Source organism: Papio anubis, chromosome 14, assembly GCF_008728515.1.
Source record: "Papio anubis isolate 15944 chromosome 14, Panubis1.0, whole genome shotgun sequence".
Classification (NCBI taxonomy): Eukaryota; Metazoa; Chordata; class Mammalia; order Primates; family Cercopithecidae; genus Papio; species Papio anubis.
Window position 1 is genome coordinate 1,130,071 of NC_044989.1, and position 19,365 is coordinate 1,149,435.

Below are 19,365 nucleotides of genomic sequence, written 5' to 3' on the forward strand. Positions count from 1 at the left end.
GTATTTTCTGGGGAGCTGCATTTCACCATGGTTGGGATTTGGGGCAGACAGGCACAGTATGGCCAGAGGGGTGAGGGAATTAAAGGTGTGTGCAGGGAAAGGCTACAGGGGTGGATCTTGGAATTTAGCCTAAATAAAGGGGAACGTAAGGCTGTGGCATAGTAAGAACAAGAGAGAGAGCTGCTGTTGCCAATCATGCTAAGTCTCCGAAGGACTGCAGTGTCGTGGGTGCAGGAGGGCTCTAGGGAGCACGCCGGAAGACAAACATGGTAGTTGGGTGCTTGGTTTAAAGTGAGAACCCTTGCAGATGTTGATAACAGCAAGATCTAATACAAGGCCTTGGAGTGTGTTACTAAAGTGGGGTGGATGGCAGGTCACAGAGGAGAGGACGTCAGCATGTGGGTGTGTCCCCGTGTGTGCCTATGTGTGCATGTATGTGTCCATCGGTGTACCTGTGTGTGCACGTGTGTGTGTATGTGCATGTGTGTGCCTGTGTTCATGTGTGTCCGTGTGTATGCATGGGTGTGCGTGTGTGTGGAATTACGTCTGAATGTGTGTGAGTGCATGAGTGTGTATGTGGAATTACATCTGAATGTGAGTGCATGAGTGTTCATGTGGGAGTGTGTGTGTGTATGTGTGTGTATGCAGGTGTGTGTGCAGGTGTGTGTATGTGGGGAAGGTGTGTATGTGTGTGACTGTGTTTGTTCTCATGGGTCTTTGTTCAACATAAACTTACATTTTTTCCCAGAGCATGTGGGGCATTCACAGTTATTTTAGGCCACAAGGAACCCAAGAAGAAATGCAACACAGATGATATCTAGTAAACAAAATGACAAATGCTTTTAAAAATATCGACACTTCTGGAAACTTTAAAAATAGCTATACTGGTGTAAAAAGAAAACATAAAGGAAAAAATACACAATACTAACATGAAAAATATTGAAGAACTTTGTATCAAAATTTGTGGAACACAATTAAGTAGGGCTTAAGGGAAGACTGGTAATTTGTAGATATGTTTATTAGAAAACAAGAAAGCAAAGAAAAAAGGAGCCATGTTGTCACCTAAGAATCTGAAGCAAGAGCAGCAGAGAAGCCTGCAGGAGCAAAGGAGAAAGAAATAATAAAAATGAAGATGCGAATTTGTAGAAGAGAAAACATGGAGGACAAGTCAGAGAAAATAATAACAAAACTGTGTCTCCCAAGGTGGGTTTGTAATAACGCACGATGCAGAGGCCTCTGAAAAGACTGATGAAGAAATATTAATTAAAGTAAGATTAGAGATGAAAGGGGAGGGACTAAGAAACTAAACAGGAATTTGAGGATTGAGGATTCATTGAAGAAGTTACAGAACATTCGTAAAATGGAACACTGCATCCATGGGAAAGCCTAGAAGTACATGAATAATATGGGGTAGGCTGCAAGATGTGTTAAAGAATCATGTCTAACAGAGTTCAGGGCCTGTTTAAGTGAAAATGGGGCAGATAAATGGGATATATAGTGTACATCGTATATGAAAATTCTTGTACTGACCTCTTTATTCCCACATACTCATGCATCTGCACATGTGGTTGCTGGATTAAAATGCACATACATTGTATATCTGATCAATATGATCAAACTGCCCTCAAACGAGAAAACATTCTTACAAAGGCATAGAATTTCCAGAACACACACAATATCCCAGCATCAGTTGTCTCTGAGGGGTCAAACTAGGGATCTCATGGGTATAAAAATCAGACTCTTTCATTGCATATGTTGTATTATTTCATATCTAAACTATCAAATGTGTTATATTTCTAATTAAAATTCAAACTCTGTTAACCTGAGGCTGCTGTGTGTAGAACCATGTGGCGTGCTCTTATCTGCTCCCCTGGAAGCCTCCATCAACAGGTCGAGTTTGTGACTCCACAGAGAAACTGCACTGATGTCACCAACTTTGTGTCCTGGGCTACTCACCAGCCCCTGTTTCGGACTGGACTTTGTGTCCCCCCAGATTCACATGTTGAAGCCCTAACCCCTAAATGAGGGTGTCAGGAGACAGAGACAGGGCCTCTGGAAGTGACTAGGGTGAGATGAGGTGATGAAGATGGCATCCTGGTGACGGGATCAGTGCCCTGTAAGAAGAGGCCCTCTGGAGCGCACTTCCCCTCTCCACCACACAAGGACACAGCCAGAGGGCCAGGCCCTCACCAGGAACCCTATGCTGGCCCTGATCATGGACTCTGAGCCTCCGGAATTCCGAGGAAGGAACCTCTGCTCCTGGGAAGCCACCAGGCATGGCTGAGTTGACTCAAACACCGCAGGGAATCCGATGGCTTCAGAGTCATTTTACAAGTGTGGGGAGATTTCATTTCATAGCTGCCTCCTTTCTAAGGAAGAAATGGACTTGGCTTACCTGTCAGAACTTGACATGCTGGTGAATTGGAGGTTGGAACGCGTCCTCCTACCCTGACTTGGTCAGCGCGGAGCAGGTGTGCACTGGAATGGGGGCTGCAGGTGGAGGTGGGAGGGGGCCAGGCATGATGGCTCACACTTGTAATCCTAGCACTACGGGGCCAAGGTGGGAGGATCACCTGAGTCCAGAAGGTCGAGGCTGCAGTGAGCTATGACTGCACCACTGCCTTCCAGCCTGAGTGACAGGGCAAGACCCAGTCAAAAAAAACAAAAAAACAAAAAAAGGGAGAGCATCTAGACTTTTAGTGTGTCAAATTTAAACAATGGCAAATACATTGTGCACAAAAAGCTGAGTTTAGATGCTGTGTTGAAAGAGAGAGAGAGACAGAAAAGGGGAAAGCCTCCAGGCCATGGCTACTGGTGTTAATTTGCTGCAAAAAGCAGTGACTGCTGCTGTGGGCAGAAGGAGGCTGCTCTCTGGGCGGGTGTGGGCCAGGGTCTCTCCCCGTGCCATCAGGCTTAGGGCCGTGATTCCAGGAGGGAGAAATCTTTGAAGGCATTGGTTGAATTTAGTAGCATCAATGGTCAACATTCAATTATTTTGTTCATACACCACAAATATGCTTCAAACTAAATAAAAGATAAGACTGATAACAAATTGAATGCCTTAGTCTTGTTCGGATATTTTAAAGTCAGAAAAAGATCAAGGCAAGGTAAACATTTGGGATTAAAAATTAATAATAAATTGAAGCTAAGTCCAATCTTTAATTAAAAGTGCTCAACGTTTTCAGGCTACTCTACCTGTCTCTATCGATTGGTTCTGTTACTTCTGACAAAATTGTCCATTGTGATAAGTACAGATTCCTGTAAGCAAGGGATGGCAGATTTTCCTGCTTCAGTCCACAGTCATTCTCCAGAAAAACTGGTGAAAGTCACTGAATAGACTCACTTACCTCAGGTATGGAGATGGGCAGGGAGGTGTCCACGCACACCTCGATGATTTCCAATAAGGACTTCAGGCACACTGGCTGGGGGACAGACTCACATAGGGGAGCTATGCATGGCCTGGTCCTTTGGGAGGAGGGCAGCCTGTTTAAGGATAGGGCACGGTGAGTTTTATGAATCTCAAACTGTTCTTGTCCTGGTGACATTTTGCTCTTTTAAAATTACACTGCACTGAGCTCCCGGGACAACTACGGTATTACAGTGGCCGTCACTTACTGGGAAGTGGCTGGACAGTGGACAGCGGAGGTCTGTGTGATCTCCCCTCCCACACTGCACACTCTGCACCTCCAGGGATGAGGGCTTTCAGGGCCTTGCGAGATTCCAGCCCTTCCATGTAGAAAGGAAGGGTGTCGTCGCCATCATGAACCCCCTTCGTCAAAGGAGAGCCTCAGTTCTACTTCTTTTCACCAAAGAGGAGAAGAAAATTCAGATTTGGTAGTTTTCTCCAGGATCTCGTGCAGGAGGAAGGATAGAGTCAGACAAATATGCTAGTGGTTAAGCTTTGATACTTTCTGGGAGTTGGTCAGAGGAGAGCTTCTATTTCACAGTCACTTTGCACTGCAGCAGCCTGTATGAAGACAGGGTGTGCACGTTGGAGACAGGCATCTCACAAGGGTGCACTTGTACTGAACAGCAGGGGAGGAAAGACGCCTTGGAGACAGCCGGCGGGAGAGGCCTGGCTTAGCCCTATGGGGGGCCCAGCCTGTGGAGCATGACAGGAAGGCAGTGATGCAGGATCACAGGAAGTGGGCATGTGAAGCCTCCCAGCTGGAAGTGGGCTTGTGAGGGACCCAACAGGAAGTGGGTGTGGGAAGCATCCCAACAGGAAGTGGGCCTGTGAAGCCTCCCAACAGGAAATGGGCGTGTGAAGCCTCCCAACAGGAAGTGGGCATGGGAAGCCTCCCAACAGGAAGTGGGTGTGTGAGGTCTCCCAACAGGAAGTGGGCCTGTGAAGCCTCCCAACAGGAAGTGGGCATGGGAAGCCTCCCAACAGGAAGTGGGCATGTGAGGCCTCCCAACAGGCAGTGGGCGGCGTGTGAAGCCTGCCAACAGCACCTGCGACCTGGAGGCCGTCAGCACAGGGTCATCAGCCACATGGAAGTGGATGAGGGGAGGGAGAAGAAAGGATGTTGAAAATGCTCATTGGCATTAGGGGAGCGTTTCCGCAGTTCTGCTGTTTCCAGTCTGGAGTTTTTAGTGGGATTTCATGAGGTAAAAGGGACGAGGCTGTCCTATGAGGTCAAGATCTACGTGAAAGCACCGACATATGTAAGGTTGTCCACAGGCATGGCTGAGGTGGGGTGGCTTGGAGGGCCAGGAGGGAGCACCGGTGGTAGAGGTGGACCAGCCATGCCGGATGGAAATGTCCTCGGGTGAAATAGGAAGACGTTTATGTTGGATCTCAGGCCATGGGAACTTTCAAACTTTCTAAATCCAGTCTTCAAAACCCACCCAAGATACATCAAGGGTCTTAGGGAGCTGTGCAGAACTGTAGCCCTCCAGGTAGGCAATGATGGTCATGGAAAGTGACTGAAGAAATGAGGAGGAATGGTCAGAGGGAGTGATGAAGTAGGGCAGGAATCTGCCCAAACTGTGGATAGGCTTTTTGTAGAGGAGAGAGCAAGGTGGGTTATGCCTGGCCTACGAGGATGAAGTGAGGTAGGAACCTGCCCACTGTGGGCAGGCTCTGTGTGGAGGAGAGGGCGAAGTGGGATACGCCTGCCCTAGGAGGATGAAGTAGGGCAGGAACCTGCTCAAACTGTGGACAGGCTCCATGTAGAGGAAAGGATGAGGTGGGATACGCCTGGCCTAGGAGGATGAAGTGTGTTAGGAACCTGCCCAAACTGTTGACAGGCCCTGTGTAGAGGAGAGGGCAGGGTGGGCTATGCCTGGCCTCAGAGGAGAAGGACATGGCAGAGCAGGGTTATGCATTATGGGAAGACAGAGGTGCAGGTGCAGGTGCAGTGAATTCGGACACACACAGCTTTGCAGCATCTAGACTTTTAGTGTCTCAGTCAGATTTAAACAATGGCAAATACATTGTGCACAAAAAGCTGATTTTAGATGCTGTGTTGAAACATACAGGATTGTATGTGAGGTGACTAAAACAGTGAGTATAATTTGAAGTTTCATCACAGAACTAAGTTCCATCCTTTTGAAATGATAGCCACTAATTTCCTGAGAACTAAAGCGTCATTTAAATCTTTAAATTCGTATTTGTGGTTTGTTGTGCCACAGTTAATCCATGTTTTGCCAGTGACTGAACACTGGGTGTTTGTAGTAACACACTGATTTCTCCAAGGGTATTATTTTCTGGTAGATTGCGTTCATAGGGATGCAGAGAGCCTGGTGTTGTGGATGATATGGGCAGACCCCTGTTCACTCATGCACTTGTTCACGCAGATAGAATGTGGGAGGCAGGTGGCCTCGGAGGTGATAACCACTCTCTCTTTACTCCAGCTGAAGCCCACAAAGTTTTCCGTGTTTCCGAGGCAGCGATGAACTTTGAATTCTTGGGAAACAGGAGGCAGAGAGATTTTATTTTTTAATTCTGTGTCTGGTTCTTTTGTGGTGGTAAAGTGGCTATTTTTGTCATATTGACAGGTGCATCTTCTGAGAAATGCTGGCAATGAAGTTACCATCACCGTTGAGTATCTCAGGGAAGCGCCGGCGTTTCTGAAGCTCCCGTTAGGTAAGTGGGAAGAGGAGAAATTGCAGGGTGCTGGAGAAATTCCTTTTTGGCCACATTATTTATCCAAATGCTACCGCATGGACTGGGATATTTATCATTTCCTGAGTGTACATTCAGAGAGAAGAAAAGTATAGGCAGGCACCGTGGCGTTACATATTCCCATGACGTATGTTTTAACACATCCACAGGCTTTTTTAAAGGAAGTGTTATCAGACCATGCTTCTCGTCACGTAACTACATGGTTCTTCCTTCGTGCAAACTCACCATGATTGTATTTATCTATATGTTAACATACAAGCAAAGTTTACATTTGAAATACCTATGTTGACCTGAGAAATTTTCAGTGCAAAAAATGAAAATAATGGTAAATTTATGCTCTGAAGTCCCTGACATATTTTGGCACAAAGTTTGTAATCCTCTATTATACTTGAATTGTGACCCAATATGAAAGTGATGAACCCCAAATCTAGAAAAATGTTTTAGTGAAGATAGTTGTAACTTTTTCTAATGTCATTCATCTGTTGTGGCTTTATAAAGGTTGGAGTCACCACCGTTCCTTTGATTTAGCAGAGGGCGTCGCTGCCCTCTCTTTGTGGGTAATCAGGAAAGGCCTTAAAGGCAACGCCCAGGCTCCCCTGAAGTCAACGTCTGCTGGTGGCTCAAACCCCATGGCATCCAACACGGAATGAGGACCTCCCGACGAGCTGACAGTCGGGTTCCTTCTCATGGGGGCTGGTGGCCTGTCCTTCCTGCCACTGTCTCATGGGAAGGAACGGCGTCCCTCCCTGGGGGTTCATATTGGCTGTTTTACTTTCTCTCTCTCTCTTCCATTGATGTCCCCTTTGTCAATGCCTTCCTTTCTCTCCTGCCCCGAGTGGCCCGGCTGCAGCTCTCAGGCACATGAGTTGTTGAGTTCTGATCATGCATTGGGTTTTTCACTGATACAGGAGAGGGGCAGGGAAGTGCTGGGAGGAGAAGGGCAGGTCCTCGGTGAGGGCTCCACCCCCAGGCCTGGGCCCATGGACCTAAGTGAGGACAGGCACTCCTGTTCTTGCACCCAAATGTTGCATTTTCCAATACCACCCTGGCCCACCACACCCCCATCCTGTGCCTAAAACAACCCCAAGACTCTAGTGGGCAGAGACACAAGTGGCTGGATGTCGAGAAGAACAGAGGAGTGGAAGAGCATGCTGACAGGCACCAGCAGACACTGGCAGGCTATCGACTGGCAGAATGATGTGGAGTTTGGCTGGGGTGGTTGGAAGAGACTCTAGGAGAAAACCACCTTGCCACTCCATGCCCCTTCTGGCTCTCCATCCATTTTCTGAGAGCTACCACCACTCCATGAAACCTTGTGCCAACCCTCCAAGCCCACGTGGGATCCGATTCTTCAGGTACGCTAAGGCAAGAACCCCGGGATACAGAAAGCCCTCTGCCCTCGTGATAAGGCAGAGGGTCTAATTGAGCTTATTAACACAAGCCGCCTCCAGACGGCAGAACTAAAGCCTGGAAGCCGCCTCCAGACGGCCGAAGTGAAGCCCACAAGCCGCCTATAGACGGCCAAAGTAAATCCTGGAAGCCGCCTGCAGACGGCAGAAGTGAAGCCCACAAGCCGCCTATAGACGGCAGAAGTGAAGCCTGGAAGCCGCCTGCAGACGGCAGAACTGAAAGAACACCCTGGAACACACACTCCCAGTGGGGCTTCAGGAGCTGGAAACATCCACCCCTACGTGCTGCCCTGGGGTCCGAGCCCCAAAGCCTGCCCATCTCTATGTCTCCCCCGCCACAGGTGTGAGCAGCAGGGCACGGAAGAAGCGAGCACTCTGCCATCACAAGCCCTGCAAGGGGGACACGTGAACTTTTCCTGTGTCAGCATTTGTCAAAAGCATCATTAGACTCATAGTGTGACTTCTGCTTTCATCTTCCTCAGCAACCAGGAACAAATCAATTTCAGCAACTCCATGTTTCCCATCGATCACAGCAGGATAACTGTGCTATTCACAATCTTAGGAAAATCGATCTTGCTGCCGTTGTACTAAACATGGATCAGTAAGATTCACTGCATGCCCTGCCATCCACAGAGACCACTCCCTCTGCTAGATGGAGCCACGGGAGCGTGGATGAGGACCTGGAGGGTTCTTGAGGAAAAGAGTAAGGGGTGCTGAGAGGCTGTGTGTGAGAAAGGCGAATATTGCCAGGGCGGTAGAGGCAGAACATGTTAGCAATCGGACAAAAGTTCGAGGGAGCGAAATGTCACACGCGGCACAGTGGTGCACCCGCTGGAGTTTTGAGAAACTTTGCTGTGAGTCAGGAAGGGGGTGGACGTGATGAGAGCTGCACAGAAGTTCTTGGAGCCAGCAGGAGACTCAGGTGTCAGACACATCACGAGGCCCAGCAGTGAGCTCAGATGGGGGAGGAGGACTCACTTGCGAGGGGGCAGCCTGAGTGTCTGAGGATTCTGCAGCAGCTGTGACCATACAGGCTCACCAAGGAAGAAACTAAGACATTTCATAGATTTTTGCCAGAAAGAAAAAAAAAGAAGATAGTGACTTGGACAGGCGGAGGTGGCACAGATAAAGGAGGAGACAGATGGAAAGCAGGGAGTGCTTTCTGGTGTTGCAAAGTGGGAGTGGGAGCCGGAGGACAGTCACTCTGGGGCCGTTCCTGACTTCTCTCTTGGGCAAGGTGACTTCACAGGCAGAGTGAGATGGGTGCTGCGTCTGAGCCAGCTTCCCCGGCTGCCGTTGAAGCAGCAGAATTTAAGCAACAGCAGCAGCAACATTGCAACAGCAGATCACAGAGGAAGTGCCCCAGGCAGAGGTTTCCACCGAGCGCTCCTGCCTAGAGATAGCACCGAGCCTGTGTTTCACTCTGAGGATGGGCAGCTCTTGCAATTCTGGTGCCTGAGCCCGCGGGGCAGAGGCTGTCTCTGTCGAGATTCACATCCTGACTTCTGTCCGTGGGCTCCGCTGAAACCCTCAGGCTCCGGGGTCAGTTGCCGGTGACCTAGTGACTTCTATGAGCGTTGCTGTCCGTGCCCTGAGCAGGGCTGTGCTGACTCTAACTGCTCTGCCTGAACGGGCCCAGCTGCACCGACCACCCCACAGGTCACCGGGCATATGCAGGAAAGGGCAGCCTGGGGCGCAGATCACGGAGGCCAGGGGTGCTGCGTCCCCGTTAATTCAGTAAGTGTCTATTCTCCTTTTTATTTCATTCTTTACAATAAAAAATGTTAACATCTTAGTATCCATAACAATTTAAGCACGGCAGCTGTAATCTCTCCATACATTCAGGTGAAACGTCCTCTGCTGAATTCACACCGTGAAGGTAAAATTGCGGTGCCCGAGCAGGCTTCACTTTCTCACTGCAGAGCAGCCCCAGTGAGTGGGGAAGTACCACAGCAGATCTGTGCGGAAAATGTCCAGCTTCCACATTGGAAAACGTTTATCAAAGAGAAAATAAATAGCCGTTTGAGACTGAGTCAAAGTAGGCTTTTCTTTTTCACAAGTCGGGCTCTTGGTCTTTTTATAAAGATACAATTCATACAACACAAAATTCACCGTTTTAAAGTAACACGTCAGCAATTTTAAGTATTTCACGACGTTGTAGAGGCCTTGCTACTATCTAATTCCAAAACATTTCCATCATCCCAAAAATAAACCCTGTCCCAATTAGCAGTCGGTCCCGATTCTCCCCAGCCCAGCCCGCGGCCGCCGGGCATCTCCTTCCTGTCTCTGTGGACTTTCTGTGAATGGAATCCCGCTCTGGGGAGCCTTTGTGTCTGGCGTCCTCCCTCAGTGTAGTTTCGGAGTCAGCCCCCAGTGTCCCGGCATCGGTGCTGCCTTCTTCCAGCTGAACAGCATCGTTCACAGGGAATTTATCTGTGTATAGGGACCCACGTGCATACCCTTTCGTCAGCTGGTGGGCGTTTGTCTTGCTTCTGTTTGGGGGATATTGTGAATTATAGCGCCCTGAGCATCTGTGAATGCGTTTTTCTTCGGAGATGCTTTCCTTCCCACCGAGTGGATGCCGCGGACTGGAATTGCTGAGTCCTCTGGTGATTCTAGGCTCAACTTTTTGAGTGGCTGCCAAAGTATTTTCCACAGCGGCCACACCATTTTACATTCCAACCAGCATTGCCCGAGGGTAACCGAAGCAGTTTTGATAGGTTGGGGTTAGTTTTTTCTAAGATTAGGTGCTTTAATAAACATTGATGATATACTGTATGTTTTCTAATATGATTATTTATTTTTGACACCAACTAAGTCCATTTTTATTGAGAATTCCTGATATTGGGTTTTTAAAAAATAATGGACTTTTATTTGTGATAGAAGAAGGATATAACTATTCACATTTCTGTTCTGGGATATGGATGACAAGATACCCATTCATCAGAAATAAATTTATAGAAATTTAGAGTGTAAGTGTGACTGTCAAATGTAAATTTATTGACTATTTACCTGTTTGCTCATTCAGTCAATGGCAGCTTGGATCTGCTGCCATTAGCCATGTGTCTCCTTGGTCTACAGCATGGACTTTGGGATTTTAGAAGATTGCAGTCATTAAAAATATTTTGATTTTCCTCTCAAATTACTGATACGGTGATTACGGATATAAAATAACAGGCATTGGGAAAGAGTTTCAAATAAATAACAGTGAAATGTGCTTCTGAACGCTAAAGGGCAGATTCAGCCGCTGTCTCAGCAACGACCCCGTGAAACGCCCTGGGTGCTGCGTGGAGCAGAAGGCTGATCCACAGCAGAGTCTTCACCAGACAGTAAACAGTGGCCAGTGAAAAAGGAAAGTTCCTCATCTAGTAAAATTGACAACTACCCTTTAAACAAAGTTAAGCAGCTCTTATTTCCCCCAGAGTTCTCCAAGTTTCTCAATATCTTAATTTTCATGAAAGAATATGGTATGAAGTATTTTCTGAAAACATGAGTCTTTGTAGATATCATACAGCTGGACAAAGGGTAACAGCGAGCCATGTTAACTCGCTGAACGTTGCACGTCACATTTGCAGAGGCAGATTGGAGGTTAGAGGGTCTTGAGCCTCCGAGCCGTATCGCGTTCCTGTCTGCACCAAGCGAGGCTGGTGGTCACATTATGACTTTCCATATGTGATGCCGATTGATCTTCACTTTAATCCCAGGAAACAGACGGCACAACAGGGCATCCCAAATACAAATGCACAGAGCTGTGTCCACCAGGCTTTCTTCAGCTTCACAGGGGTCTTTCCTGCAAGAGGCCAGTGTGCCAGTTCAAGCCTCCATTCTGCAACAGCACCACATGGTTGTGATGACTGATGGCTGGCTGGTGACAGGTCCTCCTGCTAGTGCTGTTCTCAGTGCTTCTTTCCTCTTTCCAGGCACTCAGGTGATCTAACAACAGGGCCTGGTCTCCACTCATGGATGCATCAAAGGCTCCTTTCTCAGTGTTGGGAGGCCTCTGTTCCACCTGGCTGGGAATCTAGCACGGTCAGGCTACTGTGTTCACGGATCTGTCTTTACGTGGCAATACCACAGAAATGCTGGGTGAAACACTAAGCCACATGGGAGCAGCCCACTCTTATAGTCCAGCCTGAAGATATTGGTGGGAAGGGACAATAAAGGAACAAATACAGCCTTTCTCCCTGAGCTGTTCCCAGGACCTTGGAAATGGCATGAAAGCGCTCTGCATCCCCTGGGTAATCCATGCAACGTGAAGATCTATGAACTGGCTTGCTTCTGTTTAGCAGATGTAAACTCTGGTTGCACGAGCCTGTATTTCCAGGGAAATTATGTTATGAGCACCTGTTTTACCTGTAATGTGCTAAGTGCTTTGAGTGTGAGCTTTTCAATATTGTCTCTGGAAAAAAAAAAAAAAAACCTTTTGAGTGGCCTGGTACGATCATCTCCTTTCAAAAGAGAACACCAAGATCACAGAAGGCGCCTTGTGCTGACCACTCCAGGGGGCATGTTGACAGGGAGGGCCTGGGCTGCCAGGGGCACACCTTCCCGATGCTGTCCCTCCACCCTGGGGAGCCCTCACAGGAGCCGGCAGTGGTCCCTCCCTTCAATCTGAGGTCAGATCTTGGTGAGGAAACTGTATCATGGCAGGAAGGTGAGAGGCCATTGGGGATGACCCAGCTCATAACTGGGCATCAGCTTCTCTGAGGGTGACCAGGCATTTTGGCACTGGCGACTTCCCATGCAGAGGTAGAACTGAAGTCACTCCATGGTCACAGTGTGCTTTGTCGAGGCACCAATTGGAAGGAACTTCTCTTGTTTTGCTGCAGGGTCCCCAGGGCCATCCAGCGACCACAGCAGTGGGGCCTCCTCTCCCCTCTTTGACAGCGGTTTGCATCTGAACGGAAACTCCAGTAACACAGTAAGCATATAGATTCTCATTAAATTTTATTTTAACAGAAGTATCAGTAGCCCAGAGATAATCTCTAGACAGAATTAAAAAGATGCTGTACTGCCCAGTGAAGATAATTGTGATGGTTTGAGAGGAAATACTTAGAACACAGATTCAAGGTGCTGTTCTGTTGACATTTACTCCCACGTGGGACACCTCATGATTGCATTATAGGATATTTTAAGCTCATAATTCACAGCATCTCAGTGAGCAGGCAAGAATACTTTGAGTCCTGCCTCTGATTTACATATCACTGTGACTGTAGGAAGGATTCAGGTTATTTTTAGGAAACTTCTGTGAGACTCCCATTAATTTCTTAACAGAAAATACCTAAGGAGGTATGAACACTGTATAATGCAGTGAGTTTTAATCACATTCCAAATATCCACCCTCCCAAGGAAACCAGACTCGAGCAAAAGGAGAACCTGCAGCTCCCCGGGGCATGGGACTCCCACCCTCCTCCCTCAGAAGCCTGGGCTGTAAGAGAACCTGCAGCTCCCTGAGGCACAGGGCTCATGCCCTCCTCCCTCAGAAGCCTGAACTCTGACTCCCACAGGGTGACCTGTGAGCTGCACCCCATGGGGAATTCATCATCCACAGAGGCATTAGTGCACGAGAAATGTAGAATCCTGTAAGCAGTTTGAAAAAATGTTTTATTGTAAATCATTCCAGTCACATCATCAAAATGACCAGATACTTCATACACAGGGAGAACAGAGAGAAAAATATTCATGTTTGTACAATCTGTGTTTCAGATGTCTGACTACTCCATTTCTAACCAATTAATTGAGCTTTTGATAATTAAAAATTGCATTTAGACTCTGTGTCAGTTATGAAGCAAAATAAAACAAATGCCCATGAAATTGCAGTTCTCATCAATAATTAAGAGTATTGTCCCTAGCTTTTCATCTGTGTACTCTTCCATACTCCGTTTTCTGGCCTGCCCAGAGATATAAGGCATCCTGAATTTTGTGTTTATCATTCTCTTGATTAAAAAATGTTTTATCTGTAAATATATAATTTCATTTTATTGCAAGGCTTATGAAATATTATTCTGCCATAGTCTTCTGAGATTTGCATGTTTACTTACTGTTTGTTTCTATGAGGTTTTTTGCTGTATGATATTTCACTACAGTTTATTTATCCATTGTCAGTTGCCCATGGACACTTGGCTTTTGTTTTATGTTTGTTTTCCTAGTTTATCATCATTAAAACCAGCACAGCCATAAAGATACTTATAAATGTCTCTTGGCTATTCTATAAGGTAGAATTTCTGAGTGCTAGATTGTGCTAGGATGTTCTATTTTCAAAATAACAGCAAGTTTTCTACAAAAGTGGCTGTGCAGTTTATATTCCTACAGCTCTAGGGAATTCCAGTTGAGCCACAGCCTCTCCAGTGCTAGGTAATTTTTGACTTAATATTCAGAGTACAGTAGCTGTAAAATTGTTCTCTCTCTGGGACTCTATTTCATTTCCGTCGTTACTAATGAGTTTTATTTACTTTTCCTATTTGTATTTCCCTTTGGCTTTTCCTCTTCTGTGAAATGCTATTCATCTCTTTGGCACATTACCATTAAGGTGATCTTTTTTCTTACAAATCCGTTGAAATGTTTAATATATACTTGGTAATAATATTTTGGTGGTAATGGGTTAAAAATCTCTTCCTACAGCTGATAACTTGTCTTTTTCATTTTGTTTGTGCTATCTTTTGTGGTCTTGTGGTTTTAGGATCTTGTTCAAGAAATCTTTCTTATCCTAAGTTCATAAAGATATTTCCTTATATTTTCCTCTAAATATTGTTAATGTTTGCTTTTCACATGAGGTCTCTAAATTCCATGAGATCTATTTTTGTGAAACCCGTGCAAGGTAGAGTTCCAGGTGCGTTTCTGTGGATAACCAGTTGTCTCAACACTGTTTCTGGGTGATCTGCAGTGCCACGGCTCACATGTAACCAGCGCCGTGAGCACAGGCGTGTGCTGCTGAGACCTCTGTTGTATTCTGATGGTCAATATCAACGGCAATATCACACTATGTAATTACTAGGTATTTATAATCAATTTGTGTCATCTGTAGGCCTTGCCCTCTTGCCACCTCCTAACTCACTCTATTTTTTCCGTCTTCTCTCTTTCTTTGTTTTTTCTTGTGAATTTCAATAGCTCTTGATCCAATTCTACAAAAAAGCAGTGTTGGGATTTTGACTGTAATCACCAGATTTACTGGGAAGAATCAAACCTTTCTGACTCACCTTTCCTGCTTATGGAAAGCATATTTATTTGTGCTATCTTTGAATTAATACTGCTTCATTTCTTTCCATATTCTTTAATATTTTCCTACAGTCTTTTTAAGATTAATTTTACAAGAGGATTATACAATTCCATTTGTCTGCAACACCCCATCCCCCAAGCCAGCACCATCCAGCAGGGGGAAACTGTCCTCCTACCCTTTCTGTGCAGTGTCCTCAGGGTTTCTCTCCCACTGTGTGGCTGTAACTTTTTGAGTAGACTCTAAACTCTTCCTGGAAGGAGACACAGAGCATGAAGCATGATTCGGTGTCATTCCAGGAAAGGTCAGACAGTGTGTGGCTCTGGTAAGCGCAATGGAAAAGTAACATGAGAGCAACGTTGAAGGGAGGCTGCCTGGTTTGCCTGGTTCTCCCAGTTCTCCCAGTTCTCCCGACTCTCCTGGTTCTTCAGGCTTTGGTGGATATGATCCTCCTGTCAACGAGTAATTGAGGAATTATGGAAGGGACATGGGTAAAGTGACCAGCCTAATGCTTAGAATATGTCATCTTCAGACATCCTCCTCCTCCTTATCAGCAAGAGAAAGAGAAAAGTGCTGAACTTAAAAGTCTTTGTAGTTATTCATATGGTTAGCTCAGCTCCAGAATAAAGCATCGTCAGGTTATTTAAACTCATTACAGAGAATGTGAATTGCAGAGTTTTAAAATAGCTTTAATATGTTCTTTTTAGAAGGCTATCAAGACTCGATATTGAGACCTATCTGAGGGTGAAGGGTGGGAGGAGGAAGAGGATCAGAAAAAATAAGTATTTGGTATTAGGATTAATACCTGGGTAAAGAAATAACCTGTGTAACAAGCCCCCATGACACAAATTTACCTATATAACAAACCTGTACATGCACCCCTGAACCTAAAATAAAGTTTTTTTTTAAAAGAAAAACTTAAAAATTGGCAAATGGAATCTAATTAAACTAAAGAGCTTCTGCACAGCAAAAGCAACTATCATCAGATTGAACAGGCAAGTTACAAAGTGGGAGAAAATTTTTGCAATCTATCTGTCTGACAAAGGTCTAATATCCAGAATCTACAAGGGACTTAAACAAATTTACAAGAAAAAAAGACATTAAATGTAGGCAAAGGACATGAACAGATACATCGCAAAAGAAGACATTCATGTGGCCAACAAACAGAGGAAAAAAGGCTCATCATTACTTATCCTCAGAGAAATGCAAATCAAAACCACAATGAGATACCATCTCAGGCCAGTCAGGATGGTGATCATTAAAAAGTCAGATGATGTCGAGGTTGCAGAGAAATAGGAACATTTTTTCACTGTTGGTGGGAACGTAAATTCATTCAACCATTGTGGAAGATGGTGTGGTGATTCCTCAAAGGTCTAGAGCCAGAAATACCATTTGACTCAGCAGTCCCATTACTGGGTATATACCAAAAGGAATGTAAATTATTCTGTTGCAACAATACATGCATGTGTATGTTAACTGCAGAACTAATCACAATTGTAAACACATGGAATCAACCCAAATGCCCATCAATGATAGACTAGATAAAGAAAATGTCATAGAGATACACCATGGAATACTATGCAGCCATAAAGAAGAACAAGAATATGTCCTTTGCAGGGACATGGATGGAGCTGAAGCCATTATCCTCATCAGAATAAGGCAGGAACCAAAAAGCAAACACTACATGTCCTCACTTATAAGTGGGAACTGAACTATGAGAACACATGGACACAGGGAGAGGAACAACACATACTGGGGCCTGGCAAGAGGTGGGGGCCCACAGCGGGAGGGAGAGCATCAGGAGAAAGTAGCTAATGGATGATGGGCTTAATACCTAGGAGATGGGTTGATAGGTGCAGCAAACCATCATGGCACACGTTTACCAATGTAACAAACGTGCATATCCTGCACATGTACCCTGGAACTTAAAAATTAAAAAAAAAAAAACTTTAGAAGGAGCCAGAAGTTAAAAAGAAAATAATAGTAAAATTGACAACTTCTTTCTCAACAAAAACAAGAGAAGCTAGAGAAAATGAAATGACAGCTTTAAAGTATGAAAAAGAAATTAATTCCTGTTTAAAATTCTATACCCAGCAAACATGCTTCAAAAGTGAAAAAACAAATACAATATTTTCTGACAAAAAAGAGATAATTGTTTCCAGTAGATCAGCACTTTCATTTTATTATATTTTTTTTGAAAAGGAAACTAAGCATACCCACATAGCCCTTCAAGTTGACATGCACTTCCTGATGTGATAAAAGGTTATTGGCACACTGCTGAATGAAAACAACATTTAAATAATTTCATTTATGTAAATTTGTCACAAAAGCTTAGCAGTGATTGCATGTGTTGTTAAATATGAGATAATTTTTATATTAACCATACTACTACATTGTTGGAATTTGGGACGATAAACACTTATTTTGTTGTTGTTCATTAAAATATTTAATTATATGATAAACACTCCTGGTATAATATCAAGGAAAAAAACATAAATGAAAATGTTTTAAAAGTCTCAAAATCCTGTGAGAATTTTAGAGACATTCTAATTGGTTTTCTGGATGGTACTTTAATAATCTGAAAGCCAATTTTCTGTGTAGTTAGTTGACCATTGGGCCCTCTCTTGTGGAGATGTTTTAAAGCATTGTGATTATTCTTCGCACTCAAGAGTATGTTTTATAGTACATAGCAAAGTGGTAATACTAGCATTGATAGTGTCTATGGACTGGAGAATAAAACAGACGGCACAATTTCTTTCTTGAAAGAGGTGAGTTGGAAACTTTCTAGACTCAAAGGATTTAAGCTGCTTTGATGGCTGCATTTTCAGACTTACCAGCTTCACTTTCATCCTCCCAGGAACAGGCCTGATGGAGCAAAAAGCAAAGTTTGTCATGTTCAGAGCAGCCTTGTAATCACAAGAAACCTGGAGGAATGGTTTCCATCTTTACAATTGGAAACCTCTGACCCCTGCTGCATTAGCAACGTCTTCCTCTGGAGGCGGGATGGGTGGTGTGTCGCGTTCCCTCTCTGTCCTGACAGCCGAAGTAATTCCCTGAGCTACCTGATATATTTGGCAATTTTTCCATGTTATTATTTGAAGCTAAATTACTAACTACCTGCTTTCCCAGAAGTCACATTTCTCATTTATTTCTCTTCTGCCTCCTAAAAGTTGAAGCTTGCGGAGAGCCTTTGCTTCTAGTTGCCACATATCCTCTCCCGGCACCTGAGTATGGCTCACATAGTTTAAGATTCTAAGTTCCTGATTTATACTATGCCATTTTTGTCTCAAGAATCCTTACTAAACATTTATAATGAAGGAAAACTCCCACTCACATTAATGTCATGCGTTTAGGTTTGAAAGTACAGAATCCATTGCTCTCTCACCCATTGCTGAATCCGTCGCTGCTTCTTTCCATCTTCTGCAAATTCTGTCCTGACTGGCTTGTTAATTGGTTGGTGTGCAGCTTTCCTTCAAAGGGTGCATAGAGGGCTGCCTCCTTGATTGCGTGCATGTGCAAAAATGCTTTTCCTCGCCTTGGGAGTTGGTGCTTTCACCCAGTGTTCTGTGTTCTTGGATTGCCGACCAGATCCTTTGAGAGGACTTAAAATGCTCACCTATGGCTTCCGCTTTAGCTGTGCCTGTGCAAGTCTAATGTGGGACTCACTAATTTTCCTTTGTAAGAAACCTTTACCAAAAATGAATAAGGAGTTGCAGAGAACAAAATATTTCTGATAGTAAATCCCTGCTTTTCTAACTTAAAAATTTCAAAAAAAAAAAAAAGACTAATCAAAAAGACTCTGGTCATTGTAATTAAATGAATGAATCAAGAAGGGTATAGGAAAAAAGTCTCAAAACAAAAATTACAGAAGGTATAAGAGAACAGATGAGAAACTTGTTATTAGTAGTCACAAAAAAGAAAAGGCAGCTATAATAATAAAAATAATAAAGTATTGAATCTGCAATCTGAGAGGAAAGATTGCCTCCCAGGCAGAGATAGCGAATGGCCTTGTACATTTAATTGATGTACAAGGTGTCTGCAGTGAAGTAGGTGTCTCTGAAATGACAACTTACTTCACAGCAGCTTTGTCAAGATACAGCATGTCTCCAGAATCTAGAAGTATTCCTCCCAGAAGTAATCACTATTTTTGTTTGTTTGTTTGCTTGTTTGAGACAGGGTCTCCCACTGTTTCCCAGGCTGGAGTGCAATGATGGGATCTGGGCTCACTGCAACCTCAAGTTCCTGGTCTCAAGTAATCCCCCCAACTCAGCCTCCCCAGTAGCTGGGACAATAGATGTGTGCCACCATGCCTAGATGATTTTTGTATCTTTTTTGTAAAGACGGAGTTTCACCATGGTGCCCAGGCTGGTCTTGAACTCCTGGGCTCAAGCAATCCTCCCTCCTCAGCCCCCTAAAGTGCTGGAATTACAGGCATGTGCCATGGCACCTAGCCTAATCACTGTTTTGACCTCTATAACCATAGATTCATTTTGCCTGTTTTTGAATTTCACATGAATGAGAGTCATACTCTTGTGTTTGACTTTGTTTGCTCAATATTGTGACATTTGTTTGCTCAATATTATGACATTATATGCAGCAGTGTAGTTTTTTAT

At 44.8% G+C, this 19,365-nt stretch overlaps 1 protein-coding gene across 1 annotated transcript in view; it reads left to right on the forward strand.

Annotated features, from left to right (window-relative positions):
• SNTG2 (syntrophin gamma 2) overlaps positions 1–19,365 on the forward strand; it is a 368,413-nt gene that overhangs the window by 196,585 nt on the left and 152,463 nt on the right. Inside the window, exons 7-8 of the mRNA XM_009183595.4 lie at positions 6,004–6,091; positions 12,369–12,460. Coding sequence (XP_009181859.2) covers positions 6,004–6,091; positions 12,369–12,460 — 180 coding nt within the window. The remainder of the gene's footprint in view (positions 1–6,003; positions 6,092–12,368; positions 12,461–19,365) is intronic.